Raw genomic sequence first — 16738 nt, forward strand, 5'->3', positions numbered from 1 at the left:
AGTATTAGAACAGTAGTCTATTGCTGGGGTTCAGATGACACAACATAACAGATGGAGGCAGGGAAAATTTGTATTGTTAAAATTCAGATTTTTGTTGTAATGCTAGAGGTTAATGGGTCTAGTCTCTCATACAAATCATCAGGTTAAATATTTGTGAATTTACCGCTTAGATATTTCAGGGTCAAATGCAGTGTTTTCAATAGGGAAATCTGTCTCTTGCACATTCTAGAAATTGAAAAACACCAATATCAGAAAATAATACAAAACCATCTGATAAAATCTAAAAACTACAGTAATTTTGAGTTGAAAATTGAGTTTGACATTTTACTATTTCAACACTAGTTAAACAGTAAAAAAAAACATTACTCTGGTGCCATCTTGTGGAACAAAAGCTTCTTTAGTATTTTAATACAAATCAATAAAAGCTCTGTGATTTACACATATGTACAACATCAGTAATAGCATTGTTCACATATAAACGTCACATTATTGGTAAGTGGTAAGAGGCTGGTCTATACCTTAATACAGGTTTTAAGCACAATTATGGGAGCTTCATCAGTGCATTCTTCTTTATGTGGACGGGTAACATTGAGGTAGATTTTTTAGCATTTTGTTTATTTTTGGCATTAAAAGTGCTTTAGTACACTGCCACGCAATGTCTACTTGAGGGAAACTGACCTAAGAATAATTATCTTAAATAGTTTAGATTAATGTAGTTAGTAAGTACAGACGTTTGGAGTTGTTTCAAGGTATTATCTGATATTTGTCCTTTTAATAAGGCTTTTGTATAACATTTTATAATACTATACAATTCACAGCCTTAAAGACTTCATATTGAACAAGCAGTTTATTAAGAATAATTCAGGTGTAGTAACTATTGAATCAAGGGTTTTAGGATAGTTACAAAGTCTGAATCATTCTTTATATACAATTTATGCATTGTGAATTATGTCTCTCTTCAAGCTTTATTATGGCTAGTTAAGGTATAGTAGTTTTAAAGTGTGGCCTACTTTTGTTGACTCATTAAGAGCAATTTTTGTACTAAATGGACTCATAATTTAGGAGGAAAAACTCTAAAATACCAGTCCAAAAATCTAAAAACTAAATACTGTACCACATTTTAACATGAATCTCTACAGTATTTGTAAACTAGAGGACCTCTTTATGGGTTTTGAAGTTGGGGTCGTCGCCGTAGCACTACACTGACAGGACCAGGAGACAGTTTTCGGATCAGAGTCCAGGCCTCCAAACGCCTCAGTCCCACCACACTCACTCCATTCACTTCCAAAACCTCATCGCCTGGCAACACCTTCTCCACTGGACCACCTGTGTAGATTTAATCAAATGAATCATAGCATCAGTATTGGAAATATGCAGTGGTAGCTCCTTGTGTAATGTTTGATGTCTATAGAATGGACTTATGTCATCATTTTAAGCAATAGCAACAAATTTTCAAAACAAAATCAAAAAGTACTCAGGTGGATTTCTTATCCAAAGTAACAAAAACAGTGCAAAAAATATTTACAGTGAGGAAAATGGTACAAATATTTACAATTTACAAAAGCTCAGATAATAAAAAATAAGAAGAAAGTTTATTTCTTGGCCTTTGTTCAGGCTCTCTGTTCTTCTTCTGTCAGCTGGTACACTATCAGGTACACTATTAGAAGTAATCTGGAGATAGCATGTGAGAATACAACAGTGCTGCCGTTCTAATTACTGATTGTAGGTCAAAGGGAAATGAATGGAAATTTGACCAGAAGTCAGGCCAGCTGTTGCACTCTATAGATCTTAGATATTAGAAATCAGGACAGAGTTGTGTGGACCAATTCAAAAGATCAGCTACAGAAGATGATGCACTATATACATGACGTTTTGTTGTATGTGATCATAAAACATTAAACTAATAACATATGTGGCTATAATGTAAACTAGGACACCATCATTTGTTACATGCGTTTTAGAGCTACTGTGCTGCAAGTCTACGTCCTAGTGCACAGTCACCTATCTCTCACCTTGGAAGACCTTCTGAACAGTGAGCGGTTTGTTGCCGAGACTGGAGTCGACGCCTCCCTCCAGACTGAAGCCCAGGTCCCTGTCGGTCTTTTCCAAACTCACAGTGATGTACTGACCTGAAATGAGACAAAACGTAGATTCAAACAAGATTCAAACTTTAAGCCAGGAATCTCAAACTATGTTCACACGTAAGGCTGGTAAATGTTGTTCATTTCATCCAAACAAAGGCATGGTGTTAATGTATTTCAATGACAACATTTCACAACAGTGCACTATTTGTTTCATACTCCTTTTGAAAATGTATTTCCCAAATGTGTATTATATGACAAATTGTTACTTGAGCCCTTTTATGATGATGACATGATAGCGGTACATATGTGTGGATTCAGAACATTCATGGGTTTCAGATTCCGGTTTTAGGCAACATTTTGAGGACTTTTTCTATTCAAAAGATGTATGTAGTCAATTATTAATCAATATGACACCTAAACGTTCATCATTCTGAAACTCATGGATAGTTTTATAACAAGATTTAAACAAAAAAACAAAACTATATTTAATTTCCTATTGTAGGACATTAATGCAGAGTTTAGGAATATAATTGACTTAAGTATCAGGCTACACAATTATAAATTTGCAGGTCTGAATACTGGTGGATTTCTGTCTTAGACCCCTGCTTAAGCTTTCACTTCATTTCATTCATTCAATACCCACTGGTCTCATTGACTTGAGCTGGGGTCGGGCCCTGGGTCATGGCCAAAGTGCTCTCATCGGACAGTGCTCTCATGTCGGGCTTCTTCAGCACCACCACCCCCATCTCACGGCTCTTAGCACGTCTCAGCACCCTCAGCGCCTCCCAGTGGGCAAAACCACTCAGTGCACTGCCGTTTATGGACAAGACCTGGTCCCCCTCTTTTATTGAGCCTTCTTGAGCTGCCACACCAGAGTGAAAAACTTTGTGGACCTGAGAACCAAATAAGACAAAAAAATAAAATATAGAAAAAGTTGACAGTGACTTTAATAATAATTTTAATAGAACTATATGCTTACAGTGACAGGTTTGTTCTGATCCACCCCTCCGGCCAAACTGAAGCCCAGTCCCACACCAATTTCCTTATGTAGAACCACCACATGCACATCCTCATAGTCCTGCAAGAATATATGTATATAAAAGATTTATAAAAATATAAGCATAAAACATTTTGAATATCCACAAAAATATAAATACATTGGCAATAATCTGTTTATATGTGAACATAAGACATAAACTGTATAAGAACAAGGTTGTTAGAAAGTAATTAGTCCATTGACTGTATATAATTACAGCAACATCCGCGATATTGCAAAAAGATTGCTGTATCCATGGGGGCTGCTAAATGTAATACAACAATGAGTCTTGCTAATCTCTAGTAATTTTCCATTCACTGAAAAATATTATAAAATAAGTTGTGTTCATTACAACATACTGGCTTGTCAAAGCCTGATCTTGTCAGATCTCAGAAGCTATTCAAGGCCAGCCCTGGTTAGTACTTGGATGGGAAACCACTGGGAAACCACTGTGAATATTAGGTGGGGTGCCAGTGGACGTTTACACACATTGAAAGCACTGTTCTATCTAAACTGCGCGTGTGCGCAATTGTGCACTGCTGACATGGTCTCCACGCACAGAAAATCTGCGCTGCGCACAAAAAAATCGAACCGGAGCTGAAAATAAAATAAACACACAACAATTCATTCTGCGCTATTTTTCAATGTGAGTCAGTGAGTGTGACCGGGGACGAGCTGCTCCAGCCAATTATGTGATTCAGATACATATTTGAGCAGCTTATCCATGTCATTGACAGGCGTCCTCATGTCCCACTATCAGAGGCCGTGTCCCAATTCGCCAAACTGGCCTTAGAATCACCATTCGAAGTGTGCATCGAAGGGCAGTTACGTTCCGGCGCGGCAAGGGCTGTCCCATTTCAACGCACCCTACTGAATGCGGCCAACAAACCTGCCCTTCCCTTTCTCCCTTTCCATGGAGATCGGACGTAACTGAAGCGTGCATCCGTGCACACTTCACGCACTTCTATATCCCATCATGCACCGCCGCTACGCAAGAAAGAGAAGAAAATGGAGTCCGTTGCGCAATATACGTTCAAATGATGGCGGTTACACTGAGGAGGGCAGATTCTCGTCCGGAACCTGCAAACTACACTTTGAAGAGTACTTCAAAGGGACCCTTCAAAAGGTGCATTTAGCGAATTGGGACATGGCCACAGTTTTAGCCGATGTGGCCGACGTGGAGTGAAGACTCGCTAATGATGCTAAGTGTTTAACCCCTCAACGGTCCAACGGCCCGTCCTCGGGCGCACTGTTACGCACTGTTTTGCAGCAGTTTTGACGAAACGGACAAAACAAAGGAAGTACGCGACCAAGGACACTGTGGATGTTTGTACAAGTTAAACTAGAAGCATCTCGGACCCGGAGCGGCTCGTGGAACTGAGTGAAGATCTCATAGGGGACTCAGGAGCAGAGGACCTTATGATTTGATGGACTGGATGAAGTTCCTGATCGGTAAGCGTGATTTATTCTGCTGTTGACTTAATTGTGGGTCAAATATGTATTATGTGTAATCATTGGCATTAGCTAATGCCAATCTGGGCCCCCCCGACCACCACCAATCATCACGCACACACCACTTGGGCAAAGTGTCTTGCCTAAGGACACAATGACAGAACTAAGGACACAATGACAGAAGTTGGTCCGAGCGGGACTTGATCCTTCAACCTCTGTCACAGAATGACTGTCACACTGTCACATGTGCAGTGTGTTTTTAGTTTCCAGTGTGTGTTTTTTTACATTTTGAAGTGTGTGTTTGTTCACTGTTTGCAGTGTGTGGTTTGTAAATATATATTTATTTTGTCCCATACCACTTGTTTTGAATATATTTTATATACAAATACACATTATATATTGTGTTTTGATATGATATATAAATGTACAGTAATAGAGCAGCTGGGTGTGCAGATACAGATTCCTCTCAGTGTGTATTGGTCATTGAAAACTGTCACTAGTTTATGAGTTGTAAAAATCTAATGATCGTGTCATGTACTGAAAAAGAGTTACCAGACTGTCTCCCAGACACAGTAGGACAATCTCACTCAGTCACAGCAAAAGCTTCTCACAATGGCTTATACTCATAAAACAAGTCAGAGCTTTATCATAAAAATGTGAAGTGTGTTTTCAACATTGGAATTTACAGTTGGCTTGTTTTGGTTGGAAGCTCATGTTTTGCCATAGTTAAAATTAAATATTTATACTTCCAATAGCATTAACATACTACACAGGTCATGAGCAAGATTTTTGTCATTTTCATCGTATAAGTGGCTAAAGCACTTAATTAAAAGTCTTATAACAGAAATGTAAATGCGGTAATTTGATTCTTTTAATAAACCATTTAACTTGGATGGATGTGATGCAGCATGACCACAGTGCACACGTCTGATGTCGCTCACAGTGGTCCATGGGACCGCTCAGCGAGTTTGTGTGTTTGCTCAGACTCGTGAAAAATTAGAGGGAACATTGATTGAAAGTATGAGTGGTGTGGTTGGATGTCAGTCTACCTTGAATTCTATCATAGAATTTTCAGTTTAGCTGTCAAAAAACAGACCTGGTTTATGGTTAGTATGGCTAAATAGTGGGCCGATCCACATCAAACAAAAACTGGCACCAAGTTCACTATCTTTTCTGTCAGCGTAAATAGACAAAAGTGAAATGATTTGTTCACAATATCTTCAGAAAGTGGTGTCATTGTTCAACCCAAAAATGTGATTGTTGTCAGGTGTGAGGGGCCCTAAGATTAATACGGTAAGTTTGTGGAACCAATCAAATAAATTCTAGGTTCAGCATTTGTGGATGAAGTTTAGATTTAGATGAAGATTTAGATGAAGTTTAGATATTTCTTTCAAAATCACAGCAAATCATTGAACATGAATGCAACCAATAGGAGGTCTCTATAACACATAAATATGTTGATTTGGTATTTTGGTTCTTACCTGCAGGTTGTCATCTCCAATACTCTTGACATCTTCTATCAGTTTGTCCAGCTCTTCCGTGGGCAGCACAGACACATGAGAAAATGCAGAGATGTCCGAGCTCAAAGATGCAGAGCGCCGCCCTGCTGGCTGCCACTCGTCAGTGTCATTCTCTGATTCATAATCCACTCCAGCAAAGTTACACAGATCTGCAAGACTATGGGAAAACAGATTACTATTACAACTAGTCTAAATAAATGAACATATACAAATCAATACTAAAACTAGTATCATAACTAGATGCTCATTTGAAGTATCTGTAACAGTCTACTGAAGAAAAATACTGAATAGGACACAATTTGGCCTGGTCTGGAAACCACACAGTAATATTAAAGTGAGACTAAACACCAGCTCCACCCACAGTCACATTTCAAATAGAGCTGCTAAACTGGGCAACACCTGGAGGACTAAAGAAGAGCGTGCAGGGAGCGGAGGGGTGGTGTCTGACACATGAGTGTGATTAGTCTAACAGGTCTCCACACTTCAAACTCCACCCCTGCAATCAGGTGTTTGTAATCAGAAACACCTGGAATCTGTAACCAGGGCAGTCTTTTGTGAAGTCACCAACTACTGGGAATTGCAGAGTTTACCAACGGCAGCACAGACGTTGGTGTTTTTGACCAGAAAGCTGCAAATTTACCTAGTTTGCATCAACATGGCAAAAAATTATAATGCTATTAAAACACCAAGTACACAGTTTAGAACCAATATAAAGTAGATTTAGTGATTAGTTCCACTTTAAATGAACTTATTTTTTGCATCAAACATTACATTGTATTGTTAAAAAGTGGTGAGTATTGGAACTGAGTTTGAAACCTCAGTATCATGACAACAGACACAAATAGACAGTGATGACTTGAATTTACTTGAGCAACTTTAAGAATAGGGTTATCGCGCCACACATTTACTTACTGAAGTTACAGTATTTCTACTTAAGTAAAACTTTAGCTACTCTTCCCATAATGTCCACATTTTTATTGCATTAAATACAGACATTTTTGGATCTTTTTTCTGTTAATCTGATTACTGTAACTATAACATTAGTCTGCCCAGAGACTAGAATGTATATATGCACTTTCTCTGTCTCATTAAATAAATAAAACAACAAAAAATTAAACACATGATACATATTGTCCGTTATTGAGTAGTGTTATTACCAAATACTATTACAAAACGTTTTGACTACTCCCATGAGTAATTAATACTATAATTACATTACCTCAGAACACTCACCTGACTGAGAAGCTCTTGTTGCTCATCGCACTGGTGACTGTGACCGAGGACTCGCCCGAATCTGAATCGTAGTTTGAATCTTCATCTTTCTGCGTGCTATCATCATCCTCCTCTTTGTTATCCTCCCAGGCTTTTATTTGTGGATTCAAACCATCCAACCACGCATTTAGGTCCAGAATTCGCTTTTTCCCGTTCAAATCATCCTTGGAGACTAGATCAGGTAGGTTGCTTGTAAGTGGAGTAGAACTATCCAAAGAGGACTTGTTTAAAGTTAAGGGGGGCGTCTTTTGAGGTGGTGCGGTGGGGGACAGATGGGGTGAGGTACCGGGTGTGTTTGTGGGAGTTTCATCACTGTCGCTACTTGTTGGTGTAGAAATATCAGAACCACTGCTTGTATTGATGTCTCTTAATTTCAATGGATTTACAACTTTACCAAAATCAGTCTCATCAAAATTAAAATCCATAATTGGGGGGGAAACTTTAGTATTGGAAAGATCCAGAATTGTCTTAGAATATTCATTAAATCCCTTAGGATCCCTGGCGTTCTGAAATTCTTTATCTGGAACTCTCTTGAATTTAGAAACCTCATATCTTATACCTTTTATATCAGTCTCCTTCTTCATAGGTTTTTCCTGGTCTGGTTCTTTCCCTCCTCTTGAAACAAATGTCTTGATGTCCGTCACTTCACGCTTCTCAGGTTGCTCTTCTCTCAGTTCTCCCCACTTGAGTGACCCTATAGCTTTTGCAGAACTGCTCCTCTGTACCCCATTATAGGTTTTACTGAGATATTCTGGCACTGAAAATGCCCTCCTTGGACTACTAGTCTGATTGCGCAGTGTCAAAGCTTCAAATTGGTTGATTTTATTCCTGACACTTGCCGCCGAACTGACAAGTGGCTTGTTATTATTATTTTCAACGGACGTGATCTTGTATTTTTGTGAATTGAACATATCATCAGTAGAATTTTCTTTTTTCACCCACATCTGTCCACAAGTGTTTATGTCTTCTGCTTGGATCTCCTTTTTCCCAGGATTTATTTCTTTTAGCGTCATCCTGCTCCAGTTTTTGTGGTTCATATCTTCCATTTTATTTGTCTCCTCTCTGCCTGGCGTTGCATTTACTTCCGATATACCTCTCAGAAAAGTGTTGGACTGTACTGGTTTGTCCATTTCTTCTGCAGCTCGAGCGGCTCTGATTTTAGCCGCTTGTGTTGATCTGCTCCTTGCCCTGTCCAATGATCTTGTACCTATATCTATAAACACTCTGCTTTGAAAAGTACCTCCTTCAGCATAACTGGTGGTATTGTCTTGGTTCTGCCACCACCCTGATGTTGTAATCCTGTTTGGAACAGTTGACACAGAAGTATCTTTACAAGTTGTCCACGAGAGAGAATTCCCGTTTTGCCCTGAACTCCGTCTTTGCTCACCTGAAGAGAAGCGTCTGGGAAAGGTACCACTAAACGAGCCCTTATAAGGAGTCACTGACTCTGTGGTTTTGTAATCCTCCGTGTTACCACACACCATAGATCCATATAGTTTCTCAATCCTCTCCAAAATACTCTGACCTCCTTTTGGCCCAAGGGAGGCAGATGTATATCTAGATGGCAAAGATTGTCCTTTGGCTTTACTTAAAGAAAAGTCCTGGTCATTGGTTTTGTTTACGGTGTTATAGGCATATACTGTCGACATTACTCTACTTCCCTCTGCCCTTCTGTCCCCTGTCCTGCCAAGAATGTCCTCTCTATAATTCCATGATCGCTCTGGACTTTTGGTTCTAGTTCCCCAGTCCAAACTTTTACTCCGGCTAGACAAGTAGTTCCTCCTCCACTCAGTTCGACCCCGTCTTTCTGACTTTCCAGTTTGGTCATACTTAGAGCTGTCGTCTTGTAAACTACTTTGGTTCTGTTTGATGGGTGTTTTGTCGCTTTCCAAACTTTGACCCTTGACCCCACTGCAGATTCTGGGCTGATAATGAAGGCTTGATTCAGTCTTTGTTCCAGGTCTGTCTCTACTCTCCTTCTCTTCTTGCTTGTACCTGGAGGTTCTCCACGCTTCGTTGTACGACAAAGAGTTGGCAGATCGGATGGTAAAATGTGCCCCTGTCTGTGTGTTGTACTCTCTCCCTGTAGTTGAGAGAAAATCCATCGCCCACAAGTGCTGGTGATGTCTTCAGAAGAGAGCCTCCATGACCTGATGGACAAAAACTAAAGCAATTATTTACAAAATCAAAAATAGGAATCAAAATATAGCCACAACACTTAGGGAATTACAGTCAAAGAGGGGGTATTGTGCAAAATCAACATCCCCTCATCAAAAACAGGCCTGGAGAAGTTTGAATTCATACAATTCTTCCTCACTTTTGCAAATATAATTTTGCTTCAACAGGAAATACAAATGCATCTCTAAATGACCCACATTCTTAACCATTTTAAACTATGGATTAAACCAAGACTAAAGTCGACACATTAAATTATAGTAAGCTAACCTAACCTAACTGAGGAAATGAAATGTAATTCTAGATACAATACAGTACACATTCAACTGTTCCTCTTATTAGTTTGATATGCGTGAAGAGAAATGGATAGGCTATTGAGCAGACAATATACAAACAAATAAACTAAAAATAAATGGGACTCAGACATGCAAAAGATGTACAGTTAGAGACGCTGGCACTTTCTCAAGTTTTTCTTACATCAGCTTCTTTAGTTGGGTGAAAGGAAGTTGTGGTTATTGCTTGAGCATACTCACTCAGTCTGTGTGCTGAAGTGAAGCCCTGGTTTGACTGTAAAAAGAAAAAAGAAAACAAAATATAAGCACAACAAGAAGGGAATTACAAATCGATGTTCCCTCATCAAAAATATGCCTGGTTTTATATGTCATCCATGCATGTTTATGTAGTTTTGCAATCTCTACTGGACCTTATTTCAATTTATCAATACTACAGACTAGAAAGTAACACCACCAGGCAAAGTTATAGGTCAGATCTGTGAAAAGGCAACACCGCTAACCGTAGAAAGCATTTTTTCATACCAGAAAAGTTGCATAGAACGCCTGTAAAGCAATGGTTCTCAAAAATACTACAAATGCAGAGGAAGTAGTACCTGTACCAATGTTTGAGGTAGTCCTTGTTTAGAACTACTAGTCATGGCACTGTCCCATTATAGACCCAGTTCAAATGGTACTTGGAAGACCAAATATGTCTCTACGAGGAATTGATGTCAAAAGTTTAAGAAGCACAGTCTTAAAAAATAAAGACACATTCAGTAGAAACAAAGATCCTCTCATTTGTGTCATGCCTGGTATATGGTCCTCATGCATTCTGCACATTTTCACTCAATGAGTCAATTCACACAACAGGTTTACTAACAATGCACCCAGTTAAGCCTTCCTATCGTGACTGGTGTTTACATAAGTGGCATATTCTACACTACTAGTCAGCGTCAGCAAAACTACGAACAAAAACTGGAAAAACTCACCCAACGGCAATCCACTCAGCGTAAACGGTGCAAAAAGCCCAGTACGTTAAGTTGCTTTTAAATATAGACATAAATGTGCTCTCAGTTTAAACAGTGTGACCGTAGTGATTGGAAAACCCTGACAAAGATTAAACCACTGAGATAGTGACTTGAGTGTTAGACAGAACCAAAATCCCAAGCACTGTTACAGCTTCTTTGATCACTCCGCATCCACCTTTGTATAGATGATCAATACGATCGGTCTAGTCTAGTCTAGTCTAGTCTAGTTATTTTGCCACACAGGCATTTTCAAGTTTGGTGTCGATTTACACACACACACACACACATCTGTTGTCCCATCTGTATAATCTGGGCAGATTAACTCCCCTCACTCCAGAAACTGCTCGGTCAACCACAAAAGGGACAATGACACATATAGCAACAAACACAGGGATATAAGCAACAACTACCACATCCGATTTGATCTTACCTTTGTAAAAGTCAACACTCATTAAAGCCCATTTTGTATTTTTAAATCAATGTCATAGAATAATATCCGCTGCTTGTTCTCGTCCCAAATCTGCTCTCTCCATCTACTTTACATGATGCAGTGTATACAATGTCTGCAACTTGCCCCACTGGTTTTACCTCCTGTAGTTTAGTCTGTGTCTATCTCTCCTCCCCCTTCTATTGTTTGTTCCGTCTTTCCCTATCTAATACTACAGCCTACTTCAACTCCTATCCATCCAGCACTAAATGTTTTTACTAAAGCCTGAAAAGGCAACTCACCTATGGACAATAACGTTTCTTTGTTGGCAGCACAGAACTCTTAGCGTTTCGTAGCTGGAGGCAGCAGAGAATACACTATAATAGTTTGGAATGTAAGCAGAATGACATTTCTCAATACTGGCTTATAGTGTCACCACACCTAAAGCAACCTAATAGTCTGGGCTGTGCAGGTATCAAAATACATAATAACAGTGTCTTTAATTGAGACCAGAGAAAACATAAGGATCATGTAAGAACGGGAAATACCAACGGGGATAAATATTGTTAGAAGCACCGCTCTTGTTGCATTTCCCATCAATAGAGAAGAGATGGAAGGCCTCCCAAAGTATAATGTTCTTCCCTCATAGACTAAAAACAAGCTGGATAACACATACACTGGCAGACAAATATTATGGAAATTCATCTGAAATGTGAGTGACTGAAGGTCAGGGCTGAGGTTCAAGTCCCGCACAAACAGTGACAATGGAAAAATTTACCTCAGAAGTGAAGATGTTTACCATAAACTTGTTTGATTTATTGCAGATCAAATGTGTTGCATTTATGATATATTTCTTAGCAGTTTTCCAGAGTATTATTATAAACAACATATGCAATATTCTAATTTTGCATATATCCAAAACAACAATGCAATATTATCCATTTCAATATACCTCTCACCTCTAGTCTCAGGAAAAATCTCAGGAAACACTGGCTGTAGTTACAAGCTCACCAAAATCTGATTAATATCTGATTTCTAAACCTTTAAAAGGACTTAAAGGGCATGCAAACTGCTCAATTTGATGTGAGTAATCAGAATGGCCTTGATCAGAAAGAAATCAAGACATTTTTGCTGTTTACATTTACAGTTTAAGTTTAGTTTCTAATATTTATCTTGATTTTTTGAGTGCTTACTTCTATTTGCTTGCTGTTCTTAAAAACGGTGCATTGCAACACTAGAATTTCCTTCCCGCAGCTACTGATGCATACTGAACATAACACAACCACAACAGAGACATAACTGGGGAATTGTTATATCTACCGCAACAAGCTCATTGTCTGCACACTGATGGTAAACTATGTCTCATTATTAAAAGTGAAAGCTGAACACACATTGAGCTGTCACTAAGCAGAGCTGATTTGACTTCATTCAGTACTCCCTTGCTTTTGCAAATTGAATTTTGTTTCAACAGGCAATAAAAATGTATCTTTAATTGGCCCACATTCTTAACCATAAACTATGGATTCAACCAAGACTAAAGCAGATACAATTTGTAGTAAGAACGTGGACCTAACTGAAGAAATAAAATGTAATTCTAGACTGTAGGCCTAGTTAAATTTAAAAAACACAACACAGTACACCATCAACTCCTCTTTCTCTTATTAGTTTGATAAGGATGAAACAGTAATAGAAAGGGTATTGGACAACCTATACAAACAAATAAACTAAAAATAAATGGGAATCAGACATGTAAAAGTATAAAAAGACTTACAGTTAGAGACGTTGGCTCTTTCTTAAGTTTTTCTTACACCTGCCTCTTTAGGGTGAAAGGAAGTTGTGGTTATGGTTGAGCATGTTCAGTCAGTCTGTGTGATGGTATGATGCTCCAGTTTGTCTGCAGAAAAGCAAAGAGAGAAAGCACTTGTCCAAATGCATTCAAGATTCAATCACATGCAAAAACCCACAGACACATGGACAGCAGAGATAAATAACCGTTTTGAGTGGGTTAAACTGCTCCAGCTCCCACACTGGGCCTGATAAACACTAAAAGACTCATTGTTTCTGCAGGACAAATGCAAATTGGGCTTGGCTAACCCACCCAGATACAAGTTTCTTCATTGTTTGGTGTAAAAGATCACTCACAAATAGCTTGCGCGGGAGGAAAAGATGAAAAAGTACAGACAAGTCAAGCAGGGTAAAGTCAAAGGCTGTTTTTCATATTTTGGGCGGCACATTTGAATAAAACGATAAGCATCACTCAGCTGTTGCATGTGGCAGACAGGTGCAGGTGTCTCAGACAGCAGATGGCAGAACAGGGCAGCACAGGCCACGAGCACGTCCCCACTACGTCAAACGTACTATTTCAAGTCACGTGACCAAGGCGGAAGTCAACAAACGGAGCTGCCCTGCAGCAAAATGCAACAACTCAAAGCACTTCCCTTTTCTCTCCTTTTCTTTTTTTCTACCTAACGTTTTTCGGCTAGACGCTAGAACCAAGACAAGTGTCTCTAACAAGGCAACTTTCGGAAGTATTATGAATTGTTACTTTGTTTACATTAGAATTAAAGAGTCATACTTTGTAACAGTTGAACGGTCAGTCCAGCCATGGCCAGTGAACCTCCTCTGTCGAGCGTGAACGTGGTGCTTGTCATGGCATATGGAAGTTTGGTGAGTTTTAGGACTGTGATCCATTTATGCTCAATGTTTATTAGTTTTTTTAATGGCAAAGCCTCAGTGAGTAACAAGTCTTCTTTATTGTAGGTGTTTGTTCTGTTGTTCATCTTCATGAAAAGACAAATAATGAGGTTTGCCATGAAGTCCAGAAGAGGACCTCACGCTCCCATCGGACACAACGCCCCAAAGGTGATACCAGAGACGGTGTGGTTGATACTGATGAACGTTTCAGTTTATGTGTAGGCTACTTAAATAAAACAAAGCATAAAGTGACTGATTGTTGACAATGGTACTTTAAAATGAACGTATATAGAGACTTGAGCATATGGCCTATTTTAATTTTGGTAGTGTTCTGCTCCTGATTCATCTTTTATTTAGGAGCTGAAACAGCTGATAGAAGCCAAACTCTGCCAGGTCCAAAGGATTCACTTTGAGCCCCGTCTGCTGTCTCCAGATGACGACAGGCTCACATCGGGTAAGAAAAGCACTTTACTGCCTCTTCTATTTTGGTGAGATTATATTTTACAGATAATATAATGTAAATGTTCTGTGTGCGTTTGACAGCTTCCTGTGACTACAAATATAGAATGAGAGCACTAGATGCCATCAGAGATACAGGTAGGCATGTTCACTTTAATGTGGTTTAAGATGGTAGATTGTTTGACACTTGTTGTTGTGTTAGATTTTCCTTTTCGTGAGCTGGGGGGAGCTTCGACAGCTGTAACAGGAAAGAGGTTTAGAACATGGCTTCTCCAGCTCCGAACTTCACACTGTCTATTTCAGAACAGCCAAAGCTCCCTCATTGACACAGTATTGGAGGGTTACAATAAAGCCCGCCATGGATCAGAGGTTACTTTTTATTTCATTTTAGATTTAATTATCACAAAAATTATTATTCATATTTACAGAGGTAATTTTTTTTAGGCTTTTGGAGAAGCTGAATTTGTAAAATACCAAGAAGCTTTGAATGAATTGGCTTCTCTGTAAGTTTGTGTCCTTTTTAGCTAATCCCTGTGTGGAATGTCGAATGTGGAGGAAAACAATGTGTTTTCTGTTTCAGTGTAAAGTCCCACAGCAGCAGCAGCAGCAGTGCCTCTGTGGCTCAGCATCAAACTGCAGCCAAAGACTTGACCAGCAGCACAGAGCCCACCTCACTCACCTCCCCCACCCAGAGCACCTCCCTCATGGCCCAGCGCAAGAGACCCAGGAACCTTCTGGAGCTCAAGAACTTCAAAGACAACTACAACACACTGGACAGTACACTCTAAAAGTAAACATTGCCTAACAGAATGTCCTAGTAGTGCCTACAGATGTCACTGCACTGCCTTCATATTAGGGATGTAGCCATAACTGAAATCTCAAATCACAAAGCTCCTTTTAAATGTTTGGTTGCAGCAGCTAAAAAAAAAACATGAAACTACATAGACCATGATCCTTTGCTGTGTTTCAGTGCAGGCAGCATGAAAACATAATTGGCTAAGTGCAGTTATGATTCTCACCAAAGTCTTGAAAGCATTTTGAAAAGACAAAAATAGCATTTTTGCAATTCTGTCCTCAAAGTATCACGATAAATATTGTACCGTGAGATGCATATTGTGATAATATCATATTGTGAGATTCAATATGGTTACATCCCTACTTAGTACTTGCACAGAAAGCCTGGTTTACAGTCTACTACATATCAAAGCACTCTCACAATACTTATACAATATTTGCTTTAACTGTTACTGCACGGCTGTGTTCTCAAAAAAGCCATTGCACTTAAGAGTTGTTTGACCAAAATGTATTTAGCATCAGACAATCAGTATTTATTGCACAGTATGAAGCTATGCAGCATTGTTAACTTAGCACACTGTTTATATTTGTGCCATGAGCTACAACAGTAGAAGGTAATGGGCTTCACTGAGTACAATGCCAATGTTATGTTTAATGTCTCATCTCTTATGTTTACACACTGTGCCTGTATTTGTTAGGCCTTAATCTTTGTTTAATAAAAGCCATACTTGAAAACTATACCAACTTACTCACTACTGTATTGTCATGTATTGTCATGTTACTGCCAATAGAACAACATAATGTACTTTATTAAGGAAAAATAAAGCCAACATGTTTATGCCTTACAATTTGCCGCCTGAGTAAAATCATAAAAAAACATCTTTGTAACTTCTTTTTGTTGTGCGAAATGACTTCCACCAGAGGGAGCCCTTGTACTTAAGTTTCATGATAGAATTAACACAGCAGTAAGGTGTGTTAAAGTAGATCATTTATATATATATATATATATATATATATATATATATATATATATATATATATATATATATATATATATATATATATATATATATATATATATATATATATATATATAATGCACCTCATGGTGATATAAAAGAGAGAACTAAGATATAATGTTGAAAAACAAAGCATTCTACTAAGTATTATTGTGGTATTGGAATTGGTCTTGAGTCTCAAATCTATTCCTTAGTATTGAAATTGAGTTTGAAATTTTATCATCGTGACAACACCACACATCAATTCAATAGTTTTAAAACTTTATTAGAGCATCAAACACAAAACCAATTTGAATATACTTCATATAAAATCTCATATCAAACAAGACAAGAGTTTAAAGTTAATAAATAAGTACAAAGAAGCTTAGAGGAGATATTACAGTTACAACTCTGAACAAAGGATCATATTTACACACTTAGTAGTTACTTACAGAAAAAACAGTGAACTGAAATGTTTTACAAGAAGGAAAAGCTACTCACATTAACATTTACCATTGTTAGAAAC

At 38.5% G+C, this 16738-nt stretch overlaps 2 protein-coding genes across 8 annotated transcripts; one reads left to right on the forward strand and one right to left on the reverse strand.

Annotated features, from left to right (window-relative positions):
* Positions 1-392: 392 nt before the first annotated feature.
* On the reverse strand, positions 393-13602 carry si:dkey-92i15.4 (uncharacterized). 6 transcript variants are annotated; one of them, XM_055227895.1, is made up of 9 exons: positions 13409-13602; positions 13038-13160; positions 10073-10106; positions 7326-9514; positions 6054-6249; positions 3064-3162; positions 2728-2977; positions 2013-2129; positions 393-1326 (listed from the first exon to the last, which is right to left on the reverse strand). In XM_055227895.1, the coding sequence occupies exons 4-9, from the start codon at positions 9467-9469 to the stop codon at positions 1163-1165; spliced, it is 2970 nt and encodes a 989-aa protein (XP_055083870.1). In that variant the 5' UTR covers positions 9470-9514; positions 10073-10106; positions 13038-13160; positions 13409-13602; the 3' UTR covers positions 393-1162. The 6 variants fall into 6 exon arrangements, with proteins under 6 accessions (XP_055083870.1, XP_055083867.1, XP_055083871.1 ...); XM_055227892.1 differs by lacking the exon at positions 13409-13602 and having other exon boundaries at positions 10017-10106; positions 13038-13154; XM_055227896.1 differs by lacking the exons at positions 13038-13160; positions 13409-13602 and adding an exon at positions 11270-11419.
* A 41-nt stretch (positions 13603-13643) lies between these two features.
* Positions 13644-16084, forward strand: c16h1orf43 (chromosome 16 C1orf43 homolog). 2 transcript variants are annotated; one of them, XM_033980940.2, is made up of 7 exons: positions 13644-13933; positions 14027-14128; positions 14318-14414; positions 14504-14557; positions 14622-14788; positions 14864-14922; positions 15000-16084. In XM_033980940.2, exons 1-7 carry the CDS (start codon positions 13871-13873, stop codon positions 15205-15207), a joined length of 750 nt encoding a protein of 249 aa, XP_033836831.1. In that variant the 5' UTR covers positions 13644-13870; the 3' UTR covers positions 15208-16084. The 2 variants fall into 2 exon arrangements, with proteins under 2 accessions (XP_033836831.1, XP_055083880.1); XM_055227905.1 differs by having other exon boundaries at positions 13659-13933; positions 14864-14926; positions 15007-15091.
* Positions 16085-16738: the final 654 nt, after the last annotated feature.

Source organism: Periophthalmus magnuspinnatus, chromosome 16 (genome assembly GCF_009829125.3).
Source record: "Periophthalmus magnuspinnatus isolate fPerMag1 chromosome 16, fPerMag1.2.pri, whole genome shotgun sequence".
NCBI lineage: Eukaryota > Metazoa > Chordata > Actinopteri > Gobiiformes > Gobiidae > Periophthalmus > Periophthalmus magnuspinnatus.

Bases quoted from the DNA above. Each gene is read 5' to 3' on its own strand.
- si:dkey-92i15.4 (XM_055227895.1), bottom strand. From the start codon at position 9,469: ATGGATTTTCTCTCAACTACAGGGAGAGAGTACAACACACAGACAGGG. The intron at 3,163-6,053 runs GTAAGAACCAAA...ATATTCTTGCAG, and splicing joins TTGGAGATGACAACCTGCAG to GACTATGAGGATGTGCATGT. The intron at 1,327-2,012 runs GTGAGAGATAGG...AAATCTACACAG, and splicing joins TGTTCAGAAGGTCTTCCAAG to GTGGTCCAGTGGAGAAGGTG.
- c16h1orf43 (XM_033980940.2), top strand. From the start codon at position 13,871: ATGGCCAGTGAACCTCCTCTGTCGAGCGTGAACGTGGTGCTTGTCATG. The intron at 13,934-14,026 runs GTGAGTTTTAGG...TCTTTATTGTAG, and splicing joins TCATGGCATATGGAAGTTTG to GTGTTTGTTCTGTTGTTCAT. The intron at 14,558-14,621 runs GTAGGCATGTTC...TTGTTGTGTTAG, and splicing joins AGATGCCATCAGAGATACAG to ATTTTCCTTTTCGTGAGCTG.